Source organism: Caretta caretta, chromosome 1 (assembly GCF_965140235.1).
Source record: "Caretta caretta isolate rCarCar2 chromosome 1, rCarCar1.hap1, whole genome shotgun sequence".
Classification (NCBI taxonomy): Eukaryota; Metazoa; Chordata; order Testudines; family Cheloniidae; genus Caretta; species Caretta caretta.
This window is the reverse complement of record NC_134206.1, coordinates 59,084,642-59,105,262: the sequence shown is the minus strand read 5'-3', so window position 1 is coordinate 59,105,262 and position 20,621 is coordinate 59,084,642. Positions and strand designations below refer to the sequence as shown.

The 20,621-nt window shown below is 40.6% G+C and overlaps 1 protein-coding gene across 5 annotated transcripts in view; it reads left to right on the top strand.

Annotated features, from left to right (window-relative positions):
• The window catches only part of RB1 (RB transcriptional corepressor 1), a 177,415-nt gene that overhangs the window by 47,987 nt on the left and 108,807 nt on the right, over positions 1–20,621 (top strand). For all 5 annotated transcript variants that reach the window (XM_048849917.2, XM_048849935.2, XM_048849925.2 and 2 more), the window contains 5 exons: positions 443–591; positions 4,941–5,018; positions 8,469–8,578; positions 9,920–9,997; positions 16,736–16,823. In XM_048849917.2, coding sequence (XP_048705874.1) covers positions 443–591; positions 4,941–5,018; positions 8,469–8,578; positions 9,920–9,997; positions 16,736–16,823 — 503 coding nt within the window. The remainder of the gene's footprint in view (positions 1–442; positions 592–4,940; positions 5,019–8,468; positions 8,579–9,919; positions 9,998–16,735; positions 16,824–20,621) is intronic.

The following is a 20,621-nucleotide window of genomic DNA, read 5'->3' as shown; positions in this document are numbered from 1 at the left end:
CTCCGGTTACAAGTAAGTAACCTTCTTTGTAGAGCTTTTGGGAAATGTGGTCTTCACTTGCGGCCTAACTCTGGATGTTACAGGAAACTAATGCTTACCCACCATTTGCAAAATGATTTGGAAGCTGTGGATGAAAAGTGCTGAGTAGTGTTAAATTCCATACATAAGTAGCTTTAAATACACAATGTCCAAAGACTTATGCAGACAGTCTCTCATTAGTTTTCTGTTCATGTGGATTTTGTATGATGCAACTCCTTTCTCAGCATATAAACCATAAGTGTGCTTCCTGTTCTACTGTATAACATTTTGTAGACTCTGTTCTTAAAACCATGTCACCCTCTTTTGTGGCTTAAATGTAAAGGTCAGAAGTATTTGGTTTTTAGTTAAACTTGTGGTTTTTTGTTTTTTTAAATCCTGTGGTGATGCTGACTGTCTTTTACAGAATCTCATGTGAGTGCAATGTCTATTAATGGCTCAACTCGAGCACCAAGGCGAGGTCAGAACAGGAGTACACGTACATCAAAACAAACTGACACAGATACAAAAGTTATTGAAGTCCTTTGTAAAGAATATGGTTGTAACTTAGATGAGGTAAGATTTGTGCTTTTTGAAAAATTCACAATCTTAAATCTTGGTGTAATGTCCATCAAGCAAGGCGATATCCAAAACTATGATTAAAACCTGATATTATTAATTGAGGCAGCAGTAAACAATTTTTAGTTTTTTACCTGATCATCAGTCTGTTTAAATCCAGTGGTCAGTAGTGTTATCCCTTTCTCAATATTTCTTCCTCTGTTTAAAAATCTCCCTTTTGCTATTTGAGTGCATGCAGTTGCCTTTTGATATGGGAGACTTAACTGTGAAATAAAGCATCTGACTTAGTTTTTCTTTGAGTACTCGACGTGTGGATTCTACTTGTGGTGTGCCCCAGTCCAGCCGCTTGCAATGTTTTCATTAGTAGTTTCTAGTAAGGGTTGTACGCTCCTTCCCTAGGGTATTATACTCTCAACAATCCCAACTGCCATTCAATTCCTTTGGACTACCCTAAGCCTAGCAAATGGAACGACATTGATGTTCTCTTTATAGTTAGTTGTTAGGATAGCCAATACTGAGCTATTGTGGCTTTAGTGTTTACTAGTGTGTGTTGCTTCTAATTTAAAAAAAAATACAATTTTTTTTTGCTCCGAATCAATTAGTATGTTTTTAGTTAGATGAACAGTTGACGACAGAAGCCCTATTGACATTTTAAAATATCTCCTATGGTTCTCCATATGATGAGTCTCTGTTTAGATTCAGGATCCACTCTGATCTCTAGGTTTACATATGCCAGCTTGCAGGAAGGAGAAATTTCATCCGCCATCCTCCTTCCTTGAGATATAAAAATATTGTGCCTTCCTCATTTTTTTAACAAATCTTCTGATCAATCTAAAAAGAGATGAACTCTATCTCTGTTCTTGGTAGCCGCACAGTCAGAACCGATGCAGAGACGTTAGATTTGATGCAATGATTGATGATCTTGGACTAATCTACAAGGATCTGTAGTCCTTCCTTCCTTCCTTTGTTTGGTTCCCACCTGTCCTTTTCCCAAGAGGTTTGGATGGCTATCGCCACAAACCAATGGGTTCTGCAGATCATCAGGGATGTTAAGTTTCATTCCCTTTCTCCCATTCATACCCTTTCCTGGTCTCTATTCAGGGATCATTCTCAAGAGTGCTGAGTCAAAAAATACTTGACCTAATCAGTCTAGGAGTGATAGGATTGGTAACACAAGAATTTGCGGGAAAGGGCTTCTATTCCCCTATTTTCTTATACCAAAAGAGAGAGGATGTTGCCATCCAATCTTAAACATCAGGAATCTAAACAAATACATTAGATTGAACCAACTTTCATATGGCAACTCTTGCTCCAGTTATTCCTGCTTGAGATCCCTTGCATTGGTTCATTGCCCTTGAGTTACAGGATGCTTATTTTCCTGTGTTGACATGCCATGCACATAAGAAGCATCTTTGATTTGTGGCTTTAGGAATTCACTATCAATTCTGACAGGTTTCAGAGTAACAGCCGTGTTAGTCTGTATTCGCAAAAAGAAAAGGAGTACTTGTGGCACCTAAGAGACTAACCAATTTGAGCATAAGCTTTCGTGAGCTACAGCTCACTTCATCGGATGCTTACTGTGGAAACTGCAGAAGACATTATATACACAGAGACCATGAAACAATACCTCCTCCCACCCCACTCTCCTGCTGGTAATAGCTTATCTAAAGTGATCACTCTCCTTACAACGTGCATGATAATCAAGGTGGGCCATTTCCAGCACAAATCCAGGACTCCTCACTTTTAAATTCTTTGAAGTGATGGGACAACAAAAGAAAATTGTACATGTGGGAATACCATTTGCTGTTCCAATACCATCCACAATTCTGATGTATCCAAGAAACACTGGGGAGCACATATAGGTCTGATGCCAACTCAGTCTGTGGCCTCATGGGGAGTCCTACATACACATAAATGTTTGAGTCTAGCTAGTAAGGCATTTCTACCACTGATCAAAGATTCTTTCATCCAGATTCTCATAAACAACTCCACAGCAGCCCACTACATAAACAGAGAGGTGCAAGATCAGATCTATGTCAAGAAGCCACAGATCTGCAAGAATGGTGTATCCAGAATCATATCAATTTGATAGCTCTCCACCTCGCAGGGGAGAGCAGTGGCTTAGCAGACTCACTTAGTAGAAAAGTGACTGTCTCATGAGTGGAGTTAAATTATTCATTATTGGCCAAATCTTCTAAAGGTGGGAGGGTTTCTTCAGATAGACATGTTGCTTCAAAGCATCTGTTTTGTTCTCAAGCGGGAAAGAGTCCGGGTTCTATAGTGGATGCTTTCATGATTTGCTGGTCATTCCATTTGACGTATGCCTTTCCTCTGCTTTTTCTAATTCCAGGGGTGTTAAGGAAGATAAGGCAAGGAGCTTGAGGTTACACTGATAGCTCCCACTTGTTCTGGCCAATTCTGGTTTTTGTAACTCCTGATTTTGTCCGATCATCAATTTATCATGCTTCTGTTTCAGTACAACATGATATTGCAGAACCACGGCTTAGTTTTTCACCCAAATCTAGCATTACTTCATCTCATAGCTTGGGTGGTTTCTGGATGTCTTTATTAGGTAGAGAATATTCTTCAGAAGTACAGAATAGCTTACTTCAGAGCAGGAAATATTCTGCAAGAATTACATATACTTCAAAATGGAAGCATATCTCCTTATGGGTATTGTTGAAGGGTCACACCATTTCTCAGTGTTCTAGTCCAAAAATCTTAGGTTATTTGTAGTTAAAACATTCCAGTTTGGTTCTTCAATTAAGGTAGATTTGGCAGTGCTGTCAATTTTTCATCTGCTTATAGAAGGTTTTGGTTTTCTCTCATCAGTAAGCAGATTTGAGAGACCTGTTTTTTTGTGTCCTTCTATAAAAAAGATTGCTCCAACATGGGATTTAAATCTAGTGCTTCCCCCCTCTAATGGAACCCCCTTTTGAATACTTATCAATCTGTCCAATTCACTTCTAATCCGTGAAGGTGGCATTATTAGCAGCAATTACCTTAGCATGTAAGATAAGTGAATTACAAGCATTAATGATTAACCTTCCTTACAGTTTTTCATATGGACAGGGTAACTATGAGATGTCATCCATCTTTTATTCCAAAAACATTGTTGACTTTCATATCAATTTCTTCTTTTACCAATTTTCTTTCCAAGACCTCGTTAGTCTCCAGCTGAAGCTAAATTACATACCTTGGATGTGAAAAGATTCATTGTTCTACTATCTGGGTAGAAATAAATCTTCCTGTAAAACTTCAAGATTTTTTATTGATTATGGTAATAAATCCCAGGGAATGGCTGCTTCATCTCAAAGACTTCATCTCAAAATGGGTATCTGATTATACTTGAAGTGCATATATTAAGTCTCCTTTCAAACATTTGAACTCATTCTACCAGAGCAGAAGCGACTTCGGTATCATGTCGAAGTCAGGTACCAATACTGCAGACTTGCAGAGCAGTTGCCTGAACTTTAGCTCAGATGTTTACAAAACATTATTTGTTAGTGAGTGCTTCTAGTAGAAGTGCCCATTTTGGAAGGGTGGTTTTGCAATCTTTTCCCCTCTCCTTCCCGAAATAACTTTAGTTCCCACCTCCATTTGAGGTTACTTCTAGCTTATCACCAAAAGTGGGATCCATATGTACAAAGGAGTACAAAGGAGGAACGTCACTTTATCTAATAGTAACTGAATCTTCGAGATGTCTTCACATGTGGATCCCAAGTCGCCCCCCTCCCTTCCCTGGAGCTTGGAGTCTTAAAATATTTTGGATTCTGAGCAGTGAAGAAACTGAGGGGCAGTTGGGGTCATTGCTCACTTTATGTCCTCGGGAGAGGGAGTGCAAGGACATGAAGTGTGAGCATGATTCTTACAGGATGGGGATAGTGGAAACACCAAGCTACTGTGCTGGGCCACTCGCACACTATGAATAGGACGCACATGTGACTCTTAAATAACCACAGTCACTATAAGGTAACTGCTCTTTTAATCAGCATATAAGCATGTAAGAGAGGGATACGATGAATATCTGCACAGTCTACTGTGGGCAGAAACTGAAGAGACTGGAGGTTGAAAGAGTACCATTATTTCTTTCCCCCCAGTTTGACCCTTCATTTTTTTAGTGGTGGATATAGATGTTCACACAGTTTAGTAATTAACTTAAATCTTCAGCTGTGAGGATAGTGCTTTATTTCTGACTGAAGTTAAGTACTGTCTGAGGTAATTTAAGAATAGCTTATAATAAGCTTAGCACAGTCAATTTGTTTTGCTGGTGTCTTGTTTGTAAAAATAACGTATGTTTAGTACCTCTGTATATTGGTAATGTTATGCCATTTTACTTTTTCCAGGTCAAAAATGTATATTTCACAAGCTTTATTCCATTTTTGAATTCTGTTGGTATTGTAACTTCAAATGGACTTCCAGAGGTAATTAGAGTAATTAAAAATAGTTAAATATACTGTGGTTCATTCTAAAATGTTTAAGATCACGTAAGTGTCCTTTCACTGTACTGCAGTTCCAGTGTCAACTTTAGAAGAAGCCTATAAATGGATTAAGGTGTGTTTCACAAGAAAAAGTGACTTAATAGGATTTCCAAGGTTCACAATAGGCCTTTTGTTTAAAAGTCGTCTTAATATAGGATATACAGTTGTTTGTTAAATTTTATTTAAACTTTATTTTGAGAAGAGTAGCAAGTTCATCCCCAGGAAGCTCATTATTAAAGTACAATTTTAAACAATGCTTCATTCCTCTGATTTCAATAGGTTATTTACTTGTATTAATGCTACAGTAATATAAAGGCCACAAAATCAAGCGAATCTCTCTAGAAGTAATTCTACACCTTCTCAGTTTTAAATTTAATTCAGCCTGGTTAATCTGCTCTTGGATATATAAATATCCTCAAGATTTAGGCCGTACTTTGCAATTGACTAAACTGTGGACTGCTGTACCTCACAGAGAGCCCTCTTTACTTCATTGGAGCTCAGTGTGGGTGCAACAGTCTACCTACATGTGTTACAATTGCTGGACTGAGGCCTTAAGCAGTAAGCATTTATGAAGCATAAAATGTATTAACTTTTTTTTTAAAATTGGATTAAAAATGGCCTTTACACAGTTAAACCTACCACGAATCAATCTGTATTTGTGGCAAAGCTGGTAACTGGAAAACATTTTATTGAAGCTGTTGTATAAACCAGAATCTCCACAATTCCTGGCAGGCTATATTTTATTCAGGCTCTTAACAGGAATAAATAAAGCAAAAACATAAGACCCACTACAGACATCTTCTGTCTTGAGTTCGATGCCCACTACTTCTTTTATAGTCTTTACCAACAGTAAACTTACAAGAAAAACAAAAACAGTCCCTAAGCATAGGAGACTCATGCCTTCCAGCTCTGGCTGAACTTCCAGTCACGCTCAGGCAAAGTTAGCACACTACATAGATCCTAACTGACAGATTAATGCAGCCTACCTATCAAACAAATCCAGTTGTTTAACTTTTGCTAGTTCTGCATAAACCTCTCTCACACAGAATTTTAACATCAAAACCACCTGAAAAACATTATCTCCCAAACTCTGTGGATGAGAATCGTATGCGATGGTAACTTCAAATTACTGCAAGATTACAAATTCTACCTTCTTTAAAAATACCATCATCACAGGATTCTCACTCTTCCAGAGTGAGGAACTCCAGAGATACCCCAAAATAAAGGACTATACATAGTGCAATAGGCAGTGGTCAAATGTAGGCCTGAACAAAACTAGCAACAAATATTTCTCTCAGAATTTTCAGCCTTAGTTGTGATCAGTGTGAAAAGACCTAGTAGCATATGTCATTCAGTTTGATTACAAGAAACTTAACTCATTAGCATAAATAGCCGTTAGCATTGGATATAGATATATTTAGACTAAAATTCCTTTTTTAAAAGTAAGCAAAACTGCCTGGGCTTGATGATGATGATGTTTAAATCCCCCTATAAGTGTGCATGTGACATTCATACTGACGTGGTAAATATGGGCGTTGGAGGTGAATTCACACTTACAGCTGCTGTTTTTGGTAAAGATTTGTGCTTGGTGAACAAGGTGGTAGCAGTGGCAGCAGCTGACTGGTTTATGTTCTGAGGCTGATTTTCTGAAATGGAGAAGAAATCTATTTTTAAAAAAAACCCTTAATTTTCAGAAAATTGTGGGGTAGTAAACACTTTCCTGCCAAAAGACAAATGTTGAACAAGTTATGAACATACTGTATGAAAGGAGGGAGTTATAATGGAACTCAGAAGATAATCTGACTAGAGTAAAACATATCCTTTATCCCCACGATTATATAATTATGTGTTACAGCTGAGATTTGCCTGGTGCGGCTGATAGTGGAGATGAGAATTAAAAGTGGCGCTAAGCATTCCAGTCTTGAGACTGGCTGGGCGTATCTCAGCCTCACATACAGCTTAGGTTTGGTCTCCACTCAAATTATATTGTTATAGCTATATTGGTCAGGGGTGTGCAAAAAATGCACCCATGACTGACATAGCTGTGCTGATAAACCCATACAAGCCACTATGTTGATGGAAGAATGCTTCTGTGGACATAGCTGTGTCACTCAGGGAGACGGTGTCCCTACAGCAACAGAAAAACTACTTCTATTGATGTAAGCTGTGTCTATACTAGGAGGCTATGTTGTCATTGATATTTACACTGTGGAGCCTTAGCTTTAGATTGGTCTGTCTTCTATGTTACCTGGGAATTACCAGAGCACAGCAGCAGTCTGGGCATACATCCTGCTTCCAGTATGCTGAAGGGTATGATGGGGGGAGGTGCCATAGAGTCAGCACAACTCACTCTATGCCACCTGTGAGCATCCTCTGATAGCTGGCTAAAATGGGTTTATGGGCATACGAGAGCAGTGCAAAAACTGGAGTGAGGGCCAATATCGGGCCAGTAACTTTAAACCCTCCTCCTCCCCCAGCTCCTATGTTCATGCTCAGTTTAAAAAAAAAATACAAAAACAAAAAAACTGCAGTTTTTAAGCTTCATAAACATATTGCATATAATTGCCTAGGGATTTTTTTTAAAGAAATAAGACAAGGTCATGCAGTGGAGAGATCTAATCGCTGCTAGAAAATCTGCTCTTGGGTCTTGATTTCAAACTTCCTGGCCTCTGAGGCACCAGTGCATTCTGGAGCTCCAAATCTAAGAAGTTGGGAGATTTGAATTGAATCGTGATTGCCTCTTTACCTATCCAGCCAGACCCTGCTCTCACAGCACAGAGCTCCAGATATGTAGAAAGGTTGTCCCAGGAGTCAGTGTTTTTAAAAAATTCCACTTATTTGTAGGCACACCACTCCCACTCTCTAAAAGACTTGGCCCATTTCAATGAAATTTCAGCTATTTTCAGGGCTCCAGGAGAAATTTGAGGAATTGTGGGCTCCAAACTTGAATTTTTCCATCTTGTAATAGGCTGCTGTGGGGGCAGGACCAGTGGCATCAGCTGCCAGATCCTGGCGACTGCTGCTAGGAGCCGCCGGAGCAGCGGCTGCTGCGGCTGACCCAGGGGCTGCTGTTTGGACAATTCCTGGGGCCAGCTGCCAGGGGCTGCCCAAGCAATGGCTGGTGTTGCGGTCCCTGGGGCCACCTGAGCAGCTGGCCCCCGGGTCAGCCACACTGACTGAATCCGTGACTTCTGCGACCTCGGTGACAGACACAGAGCCCTAATTATATCTACAGTGAAATGACTTTGGGACTTACGAGAGATTTGTGTCAAAATAAATTAAATATCTATATTAAAGTAGAGAATGAAACATTCCTCTCCCTAGTTCATGAATACAATATTCAATACCTTGTCAAAATGGATCCTATAAGAATAAAACTTCCACACTTTTTAGGTTGAGGATCTCTCAAGACAATATGAAGAGCTTTACCTGAAAAATAAAGATATAGACGCACGATTATTTCTGGATAATGATGAAACTTTGCAGCATAATCACATAGAATGGTAACACTCTCTTCTTAATTCTTTTTACTCCTATATGATATATAAAGGTAGCCTAGAAGGTTTTACTGTTCTGACTGGTCACTTTTTACACTGGAAATTCAGGTCTTGTCTAGCCTAAAAGTCTTTTTTTTTTTTCAGTATTGTTAGTCAGGTAACACATTTTTAATCACCTGTCCTGGTCGGTCTAAACTAAGTGCTAACTGATATTTAAAAACATGTTAACTAATTATTTTAACATTGCTTATTTTCCCATTCTACACAAGTCCTTGGAGTCATAAGTGCAAGTTGAGCAATTGAGAGAGGAATGGATTCTCAGGGCTTGTCTACACTGACCCACAGTTTGGCCTACAGGAGTGAGTGCACACCAAAGTGCTGCACTGTGACTCCTCCATGTGGACTCTGCAGGCATGAGTTTTAGTTCATGCTCACAGCGCCCACAGCCCGAGAGTTATAGTGCAGCACTTCGGTGTGCACTGTTGTTTACACCATCCCTAAGATGAACTGCAGGGCAGTGTAGACAAAACCTTTAGTTACACTGTCTCAGACTTCAGAGTAGCAGCCGTGTTAGTCTGTATTCGCAAAAAGAAAAGGAGGACTTGTGGCACCTTAGAGACTAACCAATTTATTTGAGCATGAGCTTTGGTGAGCCACAGCTCACTTCATCGGATGCATACCGTGGAAACTGCAGCAGACCTGATGATCACTTTAGATAAGCTATTACCAGCAGGACAGTGGGGTGGGAGGAGGTATTGTTTCATATTCTCTGTGTGTGTATAAAGTCTGCTGCAGTTTCCACGGTATGCATCCGACGAAGTGAGCTGTAGCTCACGAAAGCTCATGCTCAAATAAATTGGTTAGTCTCTAAGGTGCCACAAGTACTCCTTTTCTTTTTGTCTCAGACTTGTTAGTTAACTCCTGTTGAACTTCAGTGGTTAATGTTTTGGAGAAAGGACATCTTTAAAGGTTCAGCACTTCTGTTCCTTCATTGAAGGTGTGAGAGCTTGCAATATGCATCCTGTAAAGCAGTGGGTGTGCCTGAAGAATGCCCTGGTTTAACTAAATGGTCTAAATTGACATAGTTAAGCCAGGGAAAACCCTTAATACAGCTGCACATAAAGAATTTAAACCAGTTTTTTATCTACCGTATTTAGCTTAAATCAGTAATTTACAGACAATAAAAAATGGGAGCTGCTGGATACTGAGCTCTCCTGAAAATCTTGTGCACAGTTTTGTTTTTTCCAGCAGCTTTAAAAAGTCATTTTAGAAAACCTCTTTTTAATTGAGACTTGCTATATTCAAAGATCAGTACTCCATAAGGTTTTGCTTTTCCCCCTTCTACAGCTTACAGTTGGAACAAACACCAAGGAAAAACAACCCAGATGAAGAGCTTAATCTTATACTTCCACAGACTCCAGTTCGGTATGAAGTATTTTAAAAAGTTGCATACATTTGTTTTTACTTGAACTGGAATTTTCTAAAAATTGTTGAACTGAACAATGTAGCAGTTCTGATTCTAAGATCACTTTAAAACACCTGGAAGGTGCTGACAGCCTCCTGAGAAGTGCTGAGTGCCTTCAACTCCTATTTCCCTTGAAATCCATGGGAGTTGAGACCACTTGGGCAGCTTTGAGTACATTTCAGGTTTGGTACCCTAAATATAAAGGGAGCATGAGTTATATGTGTAAAATAGATCAGTGTGCCTGAAAGTGTGAAAATGAACTTCCTTAAATGTGCTGCTCATTATCTCATTCTCTGCATCACTAAAGTGCATTTTAATAAAACATTTTCTTCCATGCTTGCTGTGTAAAGATTTGACTCTTTAGTATTCTGTGGGGAGAGAATTTAAAGAATCATACACTTACTACTTTCATTTTCACATACTAGTAAAGATACTGCACTGACAAGAAATAAATTCTTGCTACTCTTTACTGTTGCAGAACCTATATTGTTGTGGGAGAGAAACTGGAGGCTCTAGGTTTGCACATCTGGAATAAAATGTCACTAAAAGCGAATTGAAGAATCTTTATTACTTATTACGATTTTCTAACCAGAAAGAACTCAGCTTGACTTTCAGTTCTCAGGTCTAGTTGGCAGTTTTGTGAGTTAGACTGTCTCTTTATTTATAAACTCAGCATATTTAGTAAGGAAGCCATTGACAGACAAACTTCATGATGCCATTTGTGTAATCACTTTTCAAATTACAACAGCATTTTAAAACAAACTACAGGGCTTGTGAAAGGCTAAGATTCATGTCCATGAAGCCTGGAATCTTTGGTCCACAGAAACAGATACAAGATAGGCAGCAGTAGCAGTCCAAGCCTGCACAAAGCTTTGCTGATGTGCTTCTACTCTGACTTGCCAAGAACCGTTCTAGGAGTAAAGGGGGAAGTTGAGACTTTATGCCTATTCAGTCCTTTGCCTCTCTTCTCAAACTACCAGACGGGTGCCAGCTGACAGTTATACAGACCTGGTCACTTGTCCACTAGGAACTGGCCAGGGACCAGCAACTCATTTTGCATAGACTACATAACTGCCAGCAGATGGCAGTAAACTTTTGGTCACTTATGTCCCAGAGGTGATTGTATGCAACTAACTGATGGCTCATAAGGCTTATTATGAAAACTTGGTGTTTACTTTTAAACTTACTGTAGATTCTCTCTACTTGACAGTGTGTATCTGAGCCAAAGCCCATTAAAGTCAGGGGGAGTCTTTCCATTAACTTTAATGGCTTTTGTATCAGGCCCTTTGGGTGGTGTTTTGAAAAATAGCTTTACCTAGGGGATATCTGGGTTTAAATACTAGGTAAGGGCATAATAACACTGAGTTGTCTGGTTTCATTCTAGTCCTTTCATATAACAGCTCCTGTACTGCTTCTTCCCATCCATACCTTTTTTTTTTTTTTTTTTAAAAACGTCTGTTAGAGAAACTCAGATCAAAATTTTTAAAGTGGCAGAAGAAAAAGCAGTTCTCCCTAGAGTGCCATGACCCACGTAATCAGGCACTCATATAAGTCTGTTCTGTCTGTGAATAAAAGCCCCCATCTCTATTTATTTACTCAGCTAATGAGAATTTTCTTTAACCCCAGAGAGATACTAATCAGAGATCCATTTGGGACAACTCTAACCAGTGGGAATTGAAAAGCGTTTTTAATAGGGTGCATAAAAAGAGATCTCTGAAAGTGGGAAGCATGAGGGAACAATGCCATAAGGTCTTACAGCATGCCAGGACCCCCCGAAGCTTGCTTTCTCAGCAAGTGTTGAAAGTTGTCCCGATGTGGCCATTTACCAGATCTGTCTTGACAAAAGCAGTTGAGGCCTCAGCCTGTGTAAGAGCCAGAAGAACTTAAGCACGAGATATGAGGGACCGTTTGTGGCTAGGAAAAAGGGATATGAAGAACTTCATGTTAAGCAAGCTAGCTAAATTCACTGTCATAAGTTGTAAACCCTCTGTGTTATCCAATATCTCTTATGTCCTGAATATACATGAAGGCTGATCAAGGGTGGAGGAGTAAGATAATAAGTTTCATTACTGTTCGACTGAAATTTGTGGAGTTGTTACATTTGCTTCCTCTTCATGTAATTTTAATTGGTTAAAACAAATATACAAACAAAGCTATTGTTCAAATTTACTTATGTCACTCAACAAACAATAATGAGAAAAAAAAACAGAGATGGAACTGTACCCATGTGGGCTCATGCTCTAACTTCTTAGCCACTCTGGTACCTATGTAAATTTAATGGCTGGGCATACCCAATCCTCTTTCTGTTCCTGTTTTATAAACAATGAGACTACAGACTTTCGATTTAAAGAACCTTAGACAGTCTGCCAGGCTTAAAAAGGATTTGATAAATAGGGGTAAATTATTAACCAAATATTCCACTTTATTAATAGGTATTTTATATGGCTAGTTTTATTTTGCATATTTTAAGTCATGAACAAGCTTCAGTTCTGTTTACTAACCTTACTTGAGTGCACACATGGCAAAACAGCTGTACAAATTATCTATACATTGTTGGATTATAATTTGACCACACTAGTCTGTCATTCATCAGAAGGTTGCGCATACCCAGATGCCTATTTATACCATTCTGAGCGAGCGTGCTTATCTCGGGTCTCTAACATGCTTTTTACAGCATAATCTTTTTTTTACCCAATGCCATAACACCTACCACAATGATTGTTAGTACTGGCAACAATTTGATGATGCTGTATGTTTAATATATTTACGTTTAAAAATTGGGGAGAAAACAAACTTTACAATACATTCATTTCAGAACCTAATAGAATCATAGAATATCAGGGTTGGAAGGGACCTCAGGAGGTCATCTAGTCCAACCCCCTGCTCAAAAGCAGGACCCATACCCAATTAAATCATCCCAGCCAGGGCTTTGTCAAGCCTGACCTTAAAAACTTCTAAGGAAGGAGATTCCACCACCTCCCTAGGCAATGCATTCCAGTGTTTCACCACCCTCCTAGTGAAAAAGTTTTTCCTAATATCCAACCTAAACCTCCCCCACTGCAACTTGAGACCATCACTCCTTGTCCTGTCCTCTTCTACCACTGAGAATAGTCTAGAACCATCCTCTCTGGAACTACCTCTCAGGTAGTTGAAAGCAGCTATCAAATCCCCCCTCATTCTTCTCTTCTGCAGACTAAACAATCCCAGTTCCCTCAGCCTCTCCTCATAACTCATGTGTTCCAGACCCCTAATCATTTTTGTTGCCCTTCGCTGGACTCTCTCCAATTTATCCACATCCTTCTTGTAGTGTTGGGCCCAAAACTGGACACAGTACTCCAGATGAGGCCTCACCAATGTCGAATAGAGGGGGACGATCACGTCCCTCGATCTGCTGGCTATGCCCCTACTTAAACATCCCAAAATGCCATTGGCCTTCTTGGCAACAAGGGCACAGTGCTGGCTCATATCCAGCTTCTCGTCCACTGTCACCCCTAGGTCCTTTTCCGCAGAACTGCTGCCTAGCCATTCGGTCCCTAGTCTGTAGCTGTGCATTGGGTTCTTCCGTCCTAAGTGCAGGACCCTGCACTTATCCTTATTGAACCTCATCAGATTTCTTTTGGCCCAATCCTCCAATTTGTCTAGGTCCCTCTGTATCCTACCCCTGCCCTCCAGCGTATCTACCACTCCTCCCAGTTTAGTATCATCCGCAAATTTGCCGAGAGTGCAATCCACACCATCCTCCAGATCATTTATGAAGATATTGAACAAAACCGGCCCCAGGACCGACCCCTGGGGTACTCCACTTGACACCGGCTGCCAACTAGACATGAGCCATTGATCACTACCCGTTGAGCCCGACAATCTAGCCAACTTTCTACCCACCTTATAGTGCATTCATCCAGCCCATACTTCCTTAACTTGCTGACAAGAATACTGTGGGAGACCATGTCAAAAGCTTTGCTAAAGTCAAGATACAACATCCACTGCTTTCCCTTCATCCACAGAACCAGTAATCTCATCATAGAAGGCGATTAGATTAGTCAGGCATGACCTTCCCTTGGTGAATCCATGCTGACTGTTCCTGATCACTTTCCTCTCATGTAAGTGCTTCAGGATTGATTCTTTGAGGACCTGCTCCATGATTTTTCCGGGGACTGAAGTGAGGCTTACTGGCCTGTAGTTCCCAGGATCCTCCTTCTTCCCTTTTTTAAAGATTGGCACTACATTAGCCTTTTTCCAGTCATCCGGGACTTCCCCTGTTCGCCACGAGTTTTCAAAGATAATGGCCAATGGCTCTGCAATCACAGCCGCCAGTTCCTTTAGCACTCTCGGATGCAACTCATCCGGCTCCATGGACTTGTGCACGTCCAGTTTTTCTAAATAGTCCCTAACCACCTCTTTCTCCACAGAGGGCTGGCCATCTATTCCCCATGTTGTGATGCCCAGCACAGCAGTCTGGGAGCTGACCTTGTTCATGAAGACAGAGGCAAAAAAAGCATTGAGTACATTAGCTTTTTCCACATCCTCCGTCACTAGGTTGCCTCCCTCATTCATTAAGGGGCCCACACTTTCCTTGGCTTTCTTCTGTTTGCCAACATACCTGAAGAAAACCCTTCTTGTTACTCTTAACATCTCTCGCTAGCTGCAGCTCCAGGTGCGATTTGGCCCTCCTAATTTCATTCCTACATGCCCGAGCAATATTTTTATACTCTTCCCTGGTCCCTAATAGTCTTCCCTAATAGTTTCTCAGGAATATAGTGATGTGGAAATATAAACTACTGACACTTGTCAAGCTGCTTAGTAGATCTTGAGGATAAATTGTTAAATCAATCATACGTTTGTTCTATTAAATTTTTTTTTAAAATCACCTGTAAAACCATAAATAGAAAATACAAGCTACATAAAGGCATTTTTCTGAAATATAGCATGCTGTAGAAGGTTTGCATGTCAGTACTCTTAGATTTAATTCATGTTGTCTATGTGCCTTAGATCTATATGATGTGCATATATTATCAGGCAGGAGGATGTATGTAACACCCCTGAAATCTGGAAATGTGAGATGGTCAGGCATTAATGCGCACAAAGAAGCACCTGCCTTGTCTGACAGGATCATTTTTAACCATTAAAAACAAGTAGCAGTTCCATCACCATCCCTGCAACTACATGCTATGTGAGAGGAGTCCTTATTCCCGCATTAGGGCTGGGCTTCCCGAAGGGAAACCATTTTTAATTTAGTGTAACAAGAGCTAGCCTCTTGGGGTGCTTTTAATTTCATCATTTTTCTGGAAGGAGCAGGAGGATCCTATGTATTGTCACTACCTTTTAAACATTATCAATTTTTAAAGACAAAAGGCCTCATAGTTACATGGGGTAGTTTTTTACAGCTTTCTAAGCTAAGGCATTGGACTTGAACCAATGGACAGCATCTGCGTGGGTTTGAAATCCATTTTTGGCAAGAAACCTATCGGCATGAGTGTAAGAGCCTAAATAGGTGGTGGGGTTTTTGCTTTCACCTTTTGTGTCTGTAAAAACAGGTCTAACAAGACAATTTCTGGAGAATTTTTTGTTATGTAAAGTCTCTGAAAAGGAGGAAAATGTGTGAACTTGTAAATAACTCAGATAGTATTTTAAACTTTTTAATCAAAATAGTGATAAGGGATTCTGCTCACTTTTCCTAATAAGAAAACAAACTTAAATATTGGTTGAGTTGTGCATCCCAATATTTAAAATCTTCATTTAATTTAATCAGCTCATCTTCATGACCCATGTTATGTAATACTACAAATCCTAACTTGTGAATTATCTTAAAATGCATCTGGTCTAGCTAGAGCGATGGAAGGTGGGAGTGGGACTTCCAGACACACAGAGCCTTCTTAATAAAACAGGAAGGGGGAGTGGTTTCAGGTTTAATGTGGCCACTTTCTGATTTTTGACCTTCAGTCCTTTTGGTACGATGTCCATCTGTTTGCATTTGGAAAGGAAGATGATGTCTGTCTGTATCTGTACAAGTTTCTTCATGCAGTTGATAGATTTCCACTCCATACGGCTAAATGCAGTGCCTTGCATAATGACAGGTTTCAGAGGAACAGCCGTGTTAGTCTGAGTCTGTAGAATGAAAAGACATGTATTTTTAATGCACTTTGTTTGCTATTGGCCTGCCTAGGGGAGTGATGGTGGTGGTCATGATATAGAAACAAACGTTCTCCTCCAAAATATCTGTGTCAAAATTCTGTAATTTCTTATGACACTGCAAGTCTGACAGTAAAATGCAGATTTAATTTTAGTTCCTGGATCTATAGATGATGCTACAGCTATTTTTTGTAGATAAGAGTAAAGAGAAAAATGTTTTCATTTACAAAACCTCGAGTTTTAATTATAATTTGGTGCTATTTGCACATCTTGTTTGCTGATATTAATGTTTAGCTTGTTATTGTTCTGTTGTTACTTTACTTCGTTGATGTTGATGTGATGGGGATGTGGTGGTGGTGATGAATATTCATAACTTAAATCAAAGAAGTGTAGTTAATTTCCCCATCAGTTTGATTTATTACTGAGTTAGTTATGTATTGATTTGTTCTGTTTATAGAGTTGCTGTGTGCATTTCAGTAAACTGTGTCAGGGAACAATTAGAAAATTCTTTCCTGATATTGAAGGTGTACAAAATAAGTGTTTAACATATTTTATTACATTTTTTTCAGGGCTGCAATGAATACTATCCAGCAGTTGATGATGATTTTAAATTCAGCAAGTGATAAACCATCAGATAATCTCATCTCATATTTTAATGTAAGTGACTAGGTTTTTTTTAACTAGAGTAAGCATTTCTGAGGAAGTACCTATACAATTATATCCTTTGGATTATCAACCAAATAAATAGCATGTGTTCTTTACTAAAGGTGACCTAGAAAGGACTTCTTAAAAATCGTGGGGATTGTGCCCTCATTTTCTTTTTTATGGTTTATAAAGGTGTGCAAGAAATTTTTTTCTGCTTAATTTTTATCTTAGAAATATCATAGAATATAAGGGTTGGAAGGGACCCCAGAAGGTCATCTAGTCCAACCCCCTACTCGAAGCAGGACCAATTCCCAGTTAAATTATCCCAGCCAGGGCTTTGTCAAGCCTGACCTTAAAAACCTCTAAGGAAGGAGATTCTACCACCTCCCTAGGTAACGCATTCCAGTGTTTCACCACCCTCTTAGTGAAAAAGTTTTTCCTAATATCCAATCTAAACCTCCCCCACTGCAGCTTGAGACCATTACTCCTCGTTCTGTCATCTGATACCATTGAGAACAGTCTAGAGCCATCCTCTTTGGAACCCCCTTTCAGGTAGTTGAAAGCAGCTATCAAATCCCCCCTCATTCTTCTCTTCTGCAGGCTAAACAATCCCAGCTCCCTCAGCCTCTCCTCATAAGTCATGTGTTCCAGACCCCTAATCATTTTTGTTGCCCTTCGCTGGACTCTCTCCAATTTATCCACATCCTTCTTGAAGTGTGGGGCCCAAAACTGGACACAGTACTCCAGATGAGGCCTCTCCAATGTCGAATAGAGGGGAACGATCACGTCCCTCGATCTGCTCGCTATGCCCCTACTTATACATCCCAAAATGCCATTGGCCTTCTTGGCAACAAGGGCACACTGCTGACTCATATCCAGCTTCTCGTCCACTGTCACCCCTAGGTCCTTTTCCGTAGAACTGCTGCCTAGCCATTCGGTCCCTAGTCTGTAGCTGTGCATGGGGTTCTTCCGTCCTAAGTGCAGGACCCTGCACTTATCCTTATTGAACCTCATCAGATTTCTTTTGGCCCAATCCTCCAATTTGTCTAGGTCCTTCTGTATCCTATCCCTCCCCTCCAGCGTATCTACCACTCCTCCCAGTTTAGTATCAAGAATGTCAACTCTGATCTTCGTAGTTGTTGATGGAGGATCAGTTCAATATTTGTTTCAAATATCCTAATGTTCAGTGCATTGTGAAACCAACAAGGACACAGGAATGCAACAGCTCTTGTACCTACCATAAGTTATGAATATAAGATCTTTAGTACACATCTTAAGGACTCATGACAGTTTAAACATGCGTTAGTACTGTTCTTTGAAAGAGAACTTGTCTGTATGTGAATTTTACAAGCACGTAACAACTTGTTGATATTTTGCTGGAAATCTTATGGCCCTTCAACTACACTAAGATTCCTTTGTTTAGGGGGGAAAAAGCCAAATCTGTATTGCTAGAGGCTGTATAATGAACAGGAGACAGGTCCTGATTCAGTAAGATATTTAGGGTTTATGTACATGGGAGGGAACGGAGAGCCAGGAATAGCTAATGGTGAATAGCTACTGTTCACTAACTCCCCATGTGGACACACTTATTCTGCAGTAAGAGGACCTTTGTGCAATTTAGATTAGGAAGTAGATTAAGCTAAAGCACACAAAGGTACGCTTATTGTGGAATAAGTGTCCACATGAAGAGTTGCTGCAAAATGGCTCTTGTGCTTTAAATTTATACCCTAGCTACTTTTCACTAATTTCGCCTTGAATTCCCCTTGTGGACAAGGTGTTAAGTATGTACCTATCTTAAAGCACTTAAGTAGTCCCATTGACTTTGTGTGAGTAGTTCCAATGTTTAGAGTTAAATATGTGCTAAGAGGCTGTCATAGAGTGCACTTGCCTCCAGACTGGCACCTCCTCCTTGCTGTGCTGGGAATTGGGTAGAGGCTCATGCCCCCATCCACGGTCTGCACACCGTCACTCCTCGGCAATCTGCCTGCAATCTCTCTCATAGCATCAGGAACCGCAGCATCCTCTTCACGGCTTGGCCCTCCAGCTGTGTTACTATCCATATCCCGTCCCGTTTTCCCCTTCCCCCACCCCCCTCTTCCGGGGAGTTTAGCTCCTAGTCCAGTCAGTTCCCCAGTAGTCACTTCAGTCAGTTGTCCTGCCAGTGTGGGGTAGATGCCCTATCACAGATGCTTTTTGCTGAATCAGGCTGTAGTTAGTGGATATTGCTGAGGATAAAAATATGACCACCTCCTAATCTCCCGTAAAGATTCAGAACTACTTCTTTGTGTAATGACCCTATGGCTTTGCCACTGTAGGTGTGCTTGCATCCCTGACTGCTGATCAGAGAACTTCAGTAGCAGTGTCCGTTATGCCTGCATATGCATGCTCTTGCCTTGTGCCTTGCCATGAGGCTGGTCAGCATGCGTGGGCTAACCCCACTCAGTTCCTTCTCAACCACCCCTGACTAGAGATGGAGTTACTGGCATTCTGTTAGTGACTATTACCTTGTGCTTTCTTTCTAGAGCTTAGTTTTTAGTAGTAGTTAGTCTAATATATTTTATTTTTGACATGTTCCCCCCAAATAGTTTTTTCTTCCCACCCTTTCCATTGGGGACCCATCCTCCCCACAACGGGGTATGCCTGATTCTCTGGACTTCAAGAAGTGCCTTTCCTGCAACAAGGCTATTCCTGTTGCACACATGCACTCATGGTACATTCGTTGCCTCGGGGAAGGACACATTCCTCAAAAGTGCACTCTCTGCCAGCAGCTTAGACTTCAGTCTCGCAAGGATAGAGAGCTAGGGCAGAAGATCATATTTATGGAGGCAGCTCTCAGACCATCTCTGGACCTGCTCAAAGACTCTCCATGTAGATGTAAGTCTTCTCCATAGCCCTCAACATCCAAGGGCCATTGGGTTAAGAAATCAGCCGCCGACCCCTCTTATAAGTTGAAAAAGAGAGCAGGAAGTCCCCACCATGAGCTAGCCACAAACAATCCCCGGCATGCTCAATATCCTGGGTACCATCGGCACTGAGACAGACCAAGCCCGGTACCCACAGCCCAAGGAAGACTACAGCGGCAGGCAGAGATACCTCTGGAGGAAGTCAAGGACATGCACCATAAGTTCCTGAACATCCTGCACACATCTTCCTCCTCAAAAGTGGTCCTCCCTATCAATAAAGCCCTTCTTGATCTCGCAAGAACCATATGGCAGATCCCAGCATCAGTCGCATTGACTTGCAAGTGAGCAGACAAAAAGTACTGTGTCCTGGCCAGAGAAACAGAGTTCCTTTTCTTCAGCCCTCCACCTAACTCCATTGTGGTGGATGCTGTCAATTCTTGTGGCCATGAACACCACATGAAGTCCACTTTAGGGACTGGAAGCATCTGGACATATTTGGGAGGAAGGCATACTTCTCGGCCATGGTTCAGTTTTGAATTGCCAACTTCCAAGTACCTGTGGTGAAATACGAGTATGGGAATTACTTGAAACTGAACAGTTTTTTTGAGCAGCTGCCCAAGTCGCATCACAAACAATTTAAGGCCATCATCCAAGAAGGTTTCAGAGTAACAGCTGTGTTAGTCTGTATTCGCAAAAAGAAAAGGAATACTTGTGACACCTTAGAGACTAACCAATTTATTTGAGCATAAGCTTTCATGAGCTACAGCTCACTTCATCGGATCCATACTGTGGAAAGTGTAGAAGATCTTTTTATACACACAAAGCATGAAAAAATACCTCCCCCCACCCCACTCTCTTGCTGGTAATAGCTTATCTAAAGTGATCACTCTCCTTACAATCAAGGCGG